Here is a 12,163-nt window from a genome sequence, read left to right as displayed (position 1 = left end):
TTCCCATTTCAGTTAATTCACTTGGTACCCAACATGAAGGTTGGATTTTCCTGCCCTCCTGGCTCACCTATAATTACAGCTTAAGGCAAATAAAATGTGAAAAAACTAGTAGTTATTCTTCATTTCTGACCTTTTTTCTTAGGATTTCGGATTTCTTCTCATTAAATCACCCCCCAAGCAGACTAGGTTATGCTGAATATCTAGAACTGGCTTCTCCGTCCATCAACTATGGCCACAACAATTTGCTAAAAAAATTTGCTGTTTATAAGGAACTAAAAAGGCTTGATAAGTAATATATATATATAAATGTATCTTTTATGACTTTTGTTTTCTTCCAATTTGCTCTTGCAGTAGTGGGGAAGTACTGTAATAATTAATTGATAATAATAATAACTGAGCTTTATCGACCTCACGCTGGAGAGATGTATCTCTGCATTTAACCCGACCCATTAGGGAGCAGTGGGCTGCCATTGTGCGGCGCCTGGGTAGCAGTGTGGGGTTACGTTTCTTGTTCAGGGACCCAGAGTGGCAGTCTGTGGGGATCAAACCGGGCATTTGCAACCTTCTCAGAACACAAGCGCACTGCTCTAATCACTAGGCCAACACTACACAATTGTAACCTTCCTCTCCTATTCCTACAAATGGTTTGGCCACGGATGTATCTTCTATTTTATAAAGTTGTTCAGGAATAAAGATCCTCGATGCGCAACAGGTAACAGCAGATGAGAGCGCACTGAGCTCTGGGTCGGGCTCCATCACTTTGATGGAGACACGTCACCTGATGAACACGCCTCACTCTTAACTACAGACAACCCGCTTTGTGACTCTGCTCTGATGGTCCTGCTGCCAGAAACCTGCTGTTTATCTGCACTAGATGAAGGTGAAATTTGGACAATCCAACAGATATCATTTAGAGGCTCTGCTGTTTCCAACTTTTTTTTTATCTCACTTTTTTTTTTTTCTCTCAGTAACAGTAACAGACAGAGTTTGGACTTCCAACGTTTACTGTTGCTCCAAAAAGCTAATTCTCCAATCGCTGAGCAAAAGGCCACCCATGGTGGTTCCAATCCTTAATTACCAGTAAGAAATTCTACCTTAAAAAGGAATTGAATGAAATGTTTTTATTTTACTTTACAATAACATACATTGTTATTTTAATTGGCAGCATCTCTTTAACTGTAAAGTGTTTTGGTCACCTTAGTTGGTTGTTGTGAAGCACTTTATAAATCAACCAATAATCTTTAGCAACACTTTTATTTATTTTAATTTATAATTGAACATTAAATTAACATCTAGGCACCAACTCAAAGGCCTACTGCAAAAGTTGCTTTTCCCACATTTTACAACAAAAATAAAGAGTTAGATGGACTTTTACCCGTTTAGATAACCAACTACTTAAGCAGTAGAAGTCCAGGAAACTCAGTCAATATAGTTTAATATTATAAACACCTTGGTTTCATTAACTGAATTCTTGTCCTTATATTTAACATTATTTTTTCAGGTTTACACAACAAATAATAGTTGTCCAGCCCAAAAAAGGAAGGTGCTTTTTTCCTTTTACAGTATAAAAGAATCTCAGTCATTTCACTTTCATTTTCATAAGATGATCTGCTGCTGATATCATGATAAAAAGCACAGGAAGCCCAAAGGTTTTGGTTTTAAAAGCTACATTTTTAGCCATTAAATTCTTATCAATTCCCCAAATGTTTTACATTGATTATTCAATATTGAATATTTATATAAATATTTCCTATGTAAACAGTAAATGAATAGGCTAATGATACAGTTCTGGGGGTCCCACATGAAATAAATATGACAGATGTTGGTCATAATTCTGTTATTTTATTCTAGGCCTAGCCAAGGCTATCAGCTGGCCTGCCTGGCATTTGCCCATTTGTTGGATTGGATGCCATCTCTGATCTTTCACTGTATCCAGTTCATGCTGTTTCTGTGAAGCATGAGTCATAAACGGCTGCCTTACTTTGAACCCTCGCCTCATGAGAACCATCTCATGGCAGAAAGGTCAGAGGTTATTCTGCTGTATTCAAATGCTGAAACAAACCCTTAATAAAGAGTAGACCCTGAATTGTTTGCTGTGATGCATGAATTACGGCCGCCATCTTGGAGCGGTCGTCCTACCGGGTTGGCTGAACTAAAACAGCAGGAGAGGCCTCAGCTCTGTGTGGCATGCTTCTGTACAAACCGGACTATTGACGTCAGACTCCAGGTATAAAGTGAAGTTAATTTATTATTTGTAATTTGTGATTAGAAATATTACTCTTGCTATTTATGTCCAACAGTGAAATATCAGCTTATGTTGGCTGTGATATTTGGTGCAGCTGTTCACCTTATCAATGAAGGTGCACCAAGATTTTGCTAGTATTTCTTAAAATAAGGCTGCACCACATTACCAAACTTTATCTTCCTGTCTGTCTTTCTATGAATCTATAATTCCTATTTATATCTATTTAAACAAGAATAGTAGCGTTAACAGCCCGATCCGGCGGGGTAGAATCTCAGTCTGGATAGACGTTTCTCCGTGGCTCTAGCTTGGCCCCACTGCGGCTCTACCTTTCTTATACCTCATCCTAAATACTTAGGTTAACCTGAGCTATTTTTTGCATTTTTGGTGTGATAGGCGTAGACTGCTGGAGAAAATAGGGATCCTTATTCATCATTATATTTCTATTCTCCCATTCTGCAGTATTTGTTAGTCCAATCTCTAACATTCTGCTCTCTCTGCTTTCTCTCATCATAGTAGCTTCATCTGATCTGTTCCTGTTTGGCTGTAAAATTATCCTGGATAAAAATATCAGCTGTGCTGCTGCCATCAACACATTTGTTTATAGATGTTGGAGCTTGGCGTGTTTTCCAGTGTAGTCCTGTTTCTCTGACTGTGACTAACTGGATGTGCTCTCTTCATCCTCTGGCATGGGAGCTGGCTCGGAGCTCATCTGCCTGGCTGTGTGTTTCCTGGACGGGGCCGCCTTTAACAGCTGCTTTCTGTATCTATGCTTCTTTTTCTATGTCTGCTTCTGTCTCCTTGAACCCCAGTGGGCCTCAGCAGATGGCCGCTCACACTGAGCCTGGTTCTGCTGGAGGTTTCTTCCTGTTAAAGGGGAGTTTTTCCTCTCCACTGTCACTACAAAGCATGCTTGGTGTGAGGGATTGCTGAAGAGTCAATGAGTCGATGCAATCAACTGGTTTTCCTAAGATATAAATCTTTGAATCATTCTGACTGGATGATCTGGTTGAACTGTAAAGTGCCTTGAGATGACATGTGTTGTGAATTGGCTCTATATAAATAAACTGATTTGAACAAATGAATTGAATTGTAGTGTGAATAACATTACATCTTATCTTTAATTACATCATTACATTCATAAAAGGTTAGAAATAAAGCATTTAGTTGTGGATTTAGCTGTATACACACCCAATCGTACATCTCCAGCTCTGTGGCAGCCGCCAATCTAATCGGCCATCTCTGTTTGGTACGTTCAGGGGTGTAGACGGCAAAAGTGTGTTTGGAGTCATTGAGCACAGGAACCAGGATTGTGACTTCATTAATGAAGGCATGAAGGTACTAAAATAAGACAGAGTAAGGAGAAAACAAAACAGCTTCTGAGTTTTATGTCAGTATTTAGACAAAGAGAATAATGGATTCCAGCGAAGAATTTACGCTCCTCAAACAGACTATAAGCATATGTGGACAACTGATTATAAATGAGACGTTCTATAAATGCATAACCCCCATTTACACTAAAAGATCCTTACCTTCTTCTCGTCATGGTAATTGTAATAAACAAATAAAATTCCATCCTTGTTGCCATCAGCTCCTGAAAACTGCTCGAGTGCGAAGTGAACATCAACCCACTTATGCGGCTTCCAGTCTCTCCACCACTGCATGGCTCCTTTTTTCACCCACACCGACTGCAAAAACAGTTCAAGTCAAAACAGAAAAAAGGCCACAGCAGGAAACACTGCGTGATCTTTACAGCATTTACTTTTTCAATGGCTTGTTCATAATGTTTGAAATCGTCCATCTCTCTCTTGGAGCGTTCACTGAGCTGTTGGAAGATTTGTTTCCTCCAAGCTGCCGTCTGAGCAGGAGACACCGACAGACTCATGGACTGAACCGACTGCAGCACAGCTGGTGGAAGACAGGTAAAGAAACATAAGTTGAAAACCTTAGAGGATGGAATAAGTGTCACAAGTTTGCACATATTGATTACAGGCATAAACGTCAACACTGGGTTTCTAAAATGTGCTTTTAAATCATCCTGCTTCTCTGGGTGGAATAATCAGTTTAAATTTGTCATAGAGATTCGGTCCTAGATAAGGACCAAAGTCATATGTACAGGTTTAATTATATACAAGCATCCACTATTAATGGGCTCAAGTATCATAAACTAGAAGCTACTGGAAACCAGTTTAATTGTCCCCAGTAAAGCAATTTCTGTATTATTATAAAGGGAAGAAGGAAACATTTGCTTAAAAATGGCAAGCTGACTCAGAACTCATCTGCCTGGCTGAGTGTTTGCTGGACAGGACCCCCTGTGAGGCAGGTTGAGAGTTGCTTTTTGTATCTCTGCTTCTGTCTCCTTGAACCCCAGTCGGCCTCAACAGATGGCCGCTCACACCGAGTCTGGTTCTGCTGGAGGTTTCTTCCTGTTCAAAGGGAGTTTTTCCTCTCCACTGTCTCTACAAGCATGCTTAGTTTGACGGAGTGCCTTTGAGTCAATGAGTCGATGCAATCAGCTGGTTTTCCTCAGACAGAAAACTTTTAATCAATCTGACTGGATGATCTAGTGAACTGTAAAGTGCCTTGAGATGACTTATAGAATATATAGATAATATAGAAATAAACTGAATTTAATTTAAATAAAAATGAGAAAAGCCAGAGGATTTATCCCACATTTGAGTAAATGACTAACTCTGTAAGATATATAGGACATAATCTATAGAGATGGGACAGGAAAAAACATCTTCAAGAAGTTTGATCCCATTAAAAAAATGAAAACAGTCCATTTAGAGACCAAGGTTGACATCAGTAGAGGAACTGATGTAACAAAATGTTTAAATAGAGGATTGGTTTGTGTGATTCTATGAAAAGTGTCTTTGCTCAGAATCTAAAGAGAAATCAGCATAGAAATTTGAATCGTGGAAAGTGCATCTAAATAAAAGTAGGGTTAGAAAATTAATTCGAAATGATCCGTATAAAAATCACAAAAACCAGCAGCAGCTGTTAAAACTACTTAAATATGTGAATTAATATACCTATACCTGATACCTGATAGTGGTTTCAAATGCAGAGAGTTCCATTGGTATAAACATGTTGGTATCAACAAAAATAAAGACATTTTATTTCTCAATGCACCTACACCGATATCCAACAGATCTTGAAATGAAAGCCCATCAGTTTAGATTCATAGACTTTGCAGCGTTAGAAGCTAAAGACGGTTATTAAGCTCATAGCTGGATCAAAACTGAGTAATGCTCGGATCAATGCAATGGAAAGAATAACCGATTTTCCTAAAAATAAACTTGTTTTTGGAAAGCTGTGATATTAGACTTATCCTAGAGGACATTTAAACCTTCCCAGATATATTTTCACATAATTGTTTCTGTATTTTAGTTTTGCTTTAAAATATTCAGTATGTGTATCTTATTCTGTTGGGATGGGACTTTAATATATATACCAAAAGTACTGCTGTTTACTGTAAAGATGTTTAGAGCCAAACTTTTCTGAAGAATAGTTTCATGAGGAAAAGATTGATCATATTTAGCTAAACTTCCAAAGCAAATGAAAAAGCTGAGGCCTACACCAAGTTTCAATCATTGCTCTGGCAGCTTCATGGTTAGAGAGCTGAGACATTACAGAGGATAGTTGAAACTTTGATAGAGAAATTCAACAAAACAATGATCCTAAACTGTGTTAAAACAGGTTCAAACATGCTAACTTTAGGCGTGTGGAATTTGCTGCTAAGCAAACTTTGTTTAAGCCAGAAGTTTGATACCGGTTCCACAACTTCACAGGGTTCCTCTGCAGCCTCCAACACTTACCCTAATACCAGTTTTTGGGGAGTTTTTTTTTTGTGTGTACTTAAACATATAACTTTAGTTTTGAGCACTGAGGAAATTAACTTAGCTTCTGTTTCGCATTACTGAAAATAATACTTTTAATTTGCACGCTAAGTGTATGTAAACTTCTTCCTCCTTTATGTCGTATTTTCTATTTATAGAATCTACTTTCTAATGAGCTGTTTGAAAATATAACCTACATGTGTTCAAAGAGCAGTTAAACCAGCTGAGCTGAGAGTGGCTGTCCACAGAGCAGCCTCCTCCGCTAACCCAGGCCCACAGTGGGTGCTCATCTGCCCCGAACTGGTCCTCCATGGTGAGGGTGTAGGTTGCCACTGACGACAAACTGCAGGAGTCAGCGCAGTCTGGAACGGCCCCCATCTGACCATGCTGGATCTGTGCCTCCTCCAGATCCACATTACTCCACTGGGGATCAGGACCTCCTGCCTGGGTGGAGGTCACAGCATCGACCTCTCCGTCACCAGGAGCAACCTCCTCCTCCAAGACAGCAGAGGAGGCTGATTCAGCATCTCCAGAGGTCTTCGCCGGTTTTCGGTCAGAGACGAGTTCGGAGATGAAGCTGTCGCTTGTAACCTTTGGGATGTGGGGCTTAAGCGGCTCCATGCAAAGTTCTGATGCCGCTTTCTGGGGGGCATCTACAAAATGGTCTTCATTAGGAAATGTGACATTGCTCATGGCTCCATCCCCTGGTGGATTTTCTACATCTGATTCAGTATCACTCACGACTGACGGAGCTCGCACCTCGCCAGAGAAAAAACATCCAGCACTGTGGAGAACAAAGAGGAAAACAGAATTTTTACCAACACTCCACAAACACTTTATTGCAATAAAACGTCGTTTGCATCCTTTAAGAGAGGGAACCCACTGCATGTTTTAGGATCTTTTCTGCCTCCAAACACCTGACTTCAATCAATGGGTGATTAAAAGGCTTTTGCTTGTGTAGAGAAACATTAAAACACGTGAGACGGAGCTGGAGATCCCTGCTGTAGGATGTCCTTACCTATGCAGACTGTTTGCACTAGCGCTGGAGTGGGATCGATCCCCATCTCTAGGAACATTGATGGCCTTCCAGGTTTTACCGCTGAGTTCACTGAAGGTGACACCCTGTCTGAAGTATACGGCTCGGTCCTCACAGCCAATCGCCCACACCTGAAACAGGGAAACAACCACACAATGATGCAGTGAGGATGGGGGAGGATTCTAACAAGCATTTTGGTCCTTAAAACAAGCATTTTCTATTTTCTTCACATAGTATAAAATAGTGCAGAATTGTTTGAGAACATTAGTGAAGAAACACCTTCAGAATAAGAATCGAGTCAAGTCATAAATAAATCCTAAACATGAGGTTTAAACCTACAGATTTGAATAAATATTCATGTGTTAAAATTACCTTGTTAAAGTACAGCTTCAATCCATTATGACTTACAAATGTATGAGTCATTAAATCTGGCTGAGCTCAAGCTTTTGTGCATAAAAATATGCACAAAAAAAACTCAGAGATCCATATTATTTGAAAAAGATTTAAAATGATGCTTTCTTTTCCTTTGATTTCCCCCATTATAACCCACTTCTTGTTGGTTTATTTATTCAAATACATCCATGATTATAGTTGAAAGGAGACAAAAGTTTTACAAGGATTCAATATAAAGCTGTTTTCTTCCACATATCAAATATACTGAATATGGATTCTTGAGTCACCTGGTCGTTCAGTCCCACGTTGATCATGATCATTTCTCCAACCATGCTGATCCATCCAGAACCACAGGGGTTATGAGAGTCCACACCCCGCCTGAACCACACCTAAGACAGCAAGGTGAAAATCGATTAGATTTTTTTAAAGCGTTCATCAGCAACTTGCTTTTTTACTATTATTCATTTGCATGTTATATTTTGGTTTTTGGAGCACTAGTGGCTTGTTAATGGAAAGTAGGCTGACAGGAAAGGGGGTATAGGGCAGGGGGAGAGACATGCGGCAAAGGACCAAGGGCCGGATTCAAACCCGGGTAGACTAGAGCCTCTGTACATGGGTCGTGCGCTACCGAAGCACGCGCCTTATTCCTTTTTAAACTTTTTTACAGATTTTACATTTTCAAATTTAGGGAGGTTCATTGTTCAATAATAGGTTAAGGTATTGAATACTATTCCCAGTGCTCATTTTTTTGCCAAAGAACTTTAACCACATCTGAAAACATTAGATTAGATGAGCTTTATTGATCTCACAGCGGAGAAATTCACTAATTCACATTTGTTAGCCTAGTGGATAGAGCAGTGCACTTGTGCCCTGAGAAGGTTGCATATGCCCGGTTTGATCCCTACAGCCTGCACTCTGGGTTCCTAAGCAAGGCCCTTAACCCCACACTGCTCCCAGGGCGCCGCACAGTGGCAGCCCACTGCACCCCAAGGGAGGGGTTATAATGCAGAGAGTAAATTTCCCCAGTGTGAGACAATAAAGGGATTTACATTTGAAAAAACTGGTAAGTTGAAGGGTCTTTATTTTTGTTTATAACTTTATTACAATGTCATTGCATTAAGTAGAAATTCCATAAAAGTTCCAAAAATATCCACTGGACTTGGTTTCTAGGATTTGAAGACGTTTCTCCACCTCTCCAGGAAGCTTTCTCAATTCAAATGTCTGGATCCGCAGTGAGTTTGAGTCTTTATATAGACGAGGCCTTGTATCGCTTGGCAACATGCAAATGGAAACCGATGAATGGGTCGTTTGGTTCCATTGTTAGCCTGTAATACCTGAAACCTGTCTATGTATGAAATAACCTTGTCTCTATAAAGACTCAAACTGCGGATCCAGACATTTGAATTGAGAAAGCTTCCTGGAGAGGTGGAGAAACGTCTTGGAAACCAAGTCCAGTGGATTTTTTTGAACTTTTACGGAATGACTATGACCTGGATGACTGAGAATCTTCATCAGCATTAAGTAGAAATATCTTTTATTTTCTTACTTTGTTGTCTTTGGTCAGAGCCCAGACTACATTCATCCCCACAGCTACATGTATAGCCCCCACCTCAGGGTTTGGAGACTCCACCACTGCCCAGGAAGTCCCTGACATACAGAGGAAACAGTGTTCTCAGACAAAAACCACTAAAAAAGAATGCCATATGAGCAAAGTGCAGCTCGTACCTTTTAAGCAGTCCCGACCGATGCCCTCCCTGACCAGGAGTTGCCCTTCCCATAACACCGCCCAGACCAGGTCTCCAGGGCCGCAGCTAATCTGGACAACCTCCCCAGGAACAGGCACCTCCACCCATGCAGACCCCTCAGGATTGTGGTGAGAGATTTCCTCTCTGAACCACACCTAAATGGATGAAGAATCAGTGTTAAAAACAAAACAGTTCACTCATATTTATAAGCAGAACAGTTTGTCGACAACACTTAATAGAAAATTAGGGACACATGCAGCTTTCCAATCTGCACAGGTTAAAATAAAACTGGTTTAGATACATAAATTCTGTGTTGTGAAAATGTTCTTCTTATTTAACAGGTGTTTTTTATGTCTTTGGCCACATGGACCAGAGATGGGTAGATTTTATTTAGAGAGTTCTAGATTTAACAGTTATTAGGGATCAGATCTACCATGAACTGAAGAACTGCTGAAACCCTACTGGTACTTTCTACAGTGAAACTAGAGGGACGATCCCCATGCACAGACCAAAGGAAGGGAATAGAGAGGAAGAAGGATGTTTACTTCCAAATGGTAAATTTTCACAGCAAATTAACATCTAGATATTTAAAACATGGAAAAAATGAGTGCTAAAACAGGATAGAGAAACACATTCAGGTGCTTAATTATTTCCAGAAGTTAGGTAATGATGTGACAATGTGTGCAGTGGAGAAAATAACAATAACTTCAAACTTTCACACACATTTATTTTTTCTTAATATCAATTCAAATGATCAAACCAGGACAGAACCACCTCTTATTTGCGTTCAATAATCAAACCATATCATTGATTCCAGGGGTAAAGTGGGTCTTAATTAGCTGCAGTGTGTTGATGTGAGCTGTACCTTTCCTTGGATGGAGATGGCCCACAGAGACAGCCGGCCCCTGGGCTCATCGCTGACCTCCCAGCCTCCACAGCTGATGTCGCTGAAGGGATCTGGTAGAGTTGTCTGCTGTGAGGGGATCTGTCACCACATAAACACAAATTAAAAAATGCAGGGTGCTGTTGAAGTGTTGATTGATTTATTGCTTTCTTTTGCTGTCTTATTTTGTTAAATGATTTAGATCTTCAATTAATAGTAGTTTTGGAGAAATCTCTTTCTCCAGATGTTTACCTGAACAAACACAAAAATATTAATGAGGATTTTATTCATTAAAGGGACAGTGTGTAGCTAATTTGGCTTTTTATACACCAAAAATGTTTATTTTTAGCTCTTATAAATACATTTTTCAACAAATGTCATTAATAATCATAAAAAAATAAGAGTTGCCTTAGCTTAGAATGAAATATGTTGCATCACAATCTTATCTTGATTATGGTAGCAATAAGTGATAGAATTGCATTATAAGGATTAATTAATTGATTTAAAGTTAATTAATCAATCAACTATTACCGTAATTGAAAAGTAGCCTTTTTTGTCAGTTTTTCTTGATGTTCTTCAAGATGATCTTTTCATTAAAATATAGGCTTAAATATATTCTACGATTAAATCAAGTGTTAGATTTAAATAATTTAATAAGCCAATTGTAATAAATGCTGAATAAGTAAACAAACTATTAAACTAGACATATTTAGAACATAGAACAAAATAGGAACCTATTAGCTTACTGAAAAAAAGATGAATAACATATCTGAAACAATTATGATTTCCATTGTAGAGAGATGTAAATCTATTATTAAAGGACAGGGTACGTCACGCTGATATACCAACAGGCTATTTACCAGTTTGTTTAAAATACATTAATTCTCTTGCTTAAAGATGAGCAGCAGGTTTTAGAGTAAAAAAAGTTGCCAGATCTTAGAAATAAAAATATCAGGTAAAGATATATTACACTTTTCAAGACCTACAATAAATGTTGATGATGTTTTTAGAGCAAGAATGTAGCTTTGTTATCAATTTCTAATAAAAAAAACTTGTCATCTATCATCACTATCATCTGCCATTGATGACCAAGCTGGATCAGTAAACTGCAATGCATCATGGGAAATTGAGGGACGTTGCATTTTTTTAGGTGAGAAGTAGCTTTGTTGAACTCAAAGATCTACTTGCTTGGTCATGATTTCATAAATTAAATTAAAAAAAAAAGATCTCCAATATTTCCTAAAGCATTATTTTCCCCAAGATCAATTTTTTATTTTTTTAAACACCTGAGACCTAATAAGCTTCTAAAACTTTAAAGTGTGTCAAAATAAACTAATAGCAGAAAGCATCTGAGTAGCAAAGACTATTTCACAGAGCTTTAAATAAACATGGCTTATTTAGTTAGTGTGAAACACACCCACCTTGGCCCAGTTGTCCATGGCTTTATATCGTCTGTAGCGGAGCCATCGCCTGCGGCGGACGCAGGAGTTCCACTTCTTGTCTTTGGTGTAGGTGGCAGGGAAATCCATGGCATATGTCCACCCCTGCAAACCAAACACTTGAATTGTTGATACCACAAAAACAAAAAGGCCAATAAATGAATCAAAGCGCTTACATCTTTCTCTGTGGGCTCTCCCTCATGGTTTTCATCTACATGCCAGTCTCCCTCCCACTCCCAGCTGCCAGAGGGGAGCTGGAAGCCGTCCAGGGGTCGATGCTCCAGACCTGAGATGTCACTCCACTGCCAGCGGTCACTTGGTAGCAAACGGTCGGAGAAACCATCAACGGGATTCCATCTCTATTCAAACACAGGCTAATATTGTTTTACTTTGGTATCCATCCGTCCATCCATCTATAGATCCATCCATCCCTTCATCCATCCATCCATCCATCCATCTATAGATCCATCCATCCCTTCATCCATCCATCCATCCATCCATCCATCTATAGATCCATCCATCCCTTCATCCATCCATCCATCCATCCATCCATCTATAGATCCATCCATCCCTTCATCCATCC

The 12,163-nt window shown here is 39.3% G+C and overlaps 1 protein-coding gene across 1 annotated transcript in view; it reads right to left on the bottom strand.

The window, feature by feature from the left end:
* Positions 1-12,163, bottom strand: part of LOC107102078 (tectonin beta-propeller repeat-containing protein 1-like) — a 29,583-nt gene that overhangs the window by 9,965 nt on the left and 7,455 nt on the right. The window contains 11 exon segments of the mRNA XM_015401239.1: positions 3,432-3,583; positions 3,775-3,930; positions 4,005-4,150; positions 6,282-6,868; positions 7,103-7,251; positions 7,801-7,902; positions 9,060-9,160; positions 9,239-9,413; positions 10,124-10,243; positions 11,563-11,685; positions 11,757-11,939. Of these exon segments, the coding sequence (XP_015256725.1) occupies positions 3,432-3,583; positions 3,775-3,930; positions 4,005-4,150; positions 6,282-6,868; positions 7,103-7,251; positions 7,801-7,902; positions 9,060-9,160; positions 9,239-9,413; positions 10,124-10,243; positions 11,563-11,685; positions 11,757-11,939 (1,994 nt within the window).

Source organism: Cyprinodon variegatus, unplaced genomic scaffold (genome assembly GCF_000732505.1).
Source record: "Cyprinodon variegatus isolate N-32 unplaced genomic scaffold, C_variegatus-1.0 Scaffold1197, whole genome shotgun sequence".
Taxonomy (NCBI): Eukaryota; Metazoa; Chordata; class Actinopteri; order Cyprinodontiformes; family Cyprinodontidae; genus Cyprinodon; species Cyprinodon variegatus.
The sequence above is the reverse complement of the archived record's forward strand: the minus strand, read 5'-3'. Positions and strand labels throughout refer to the sequence as shown.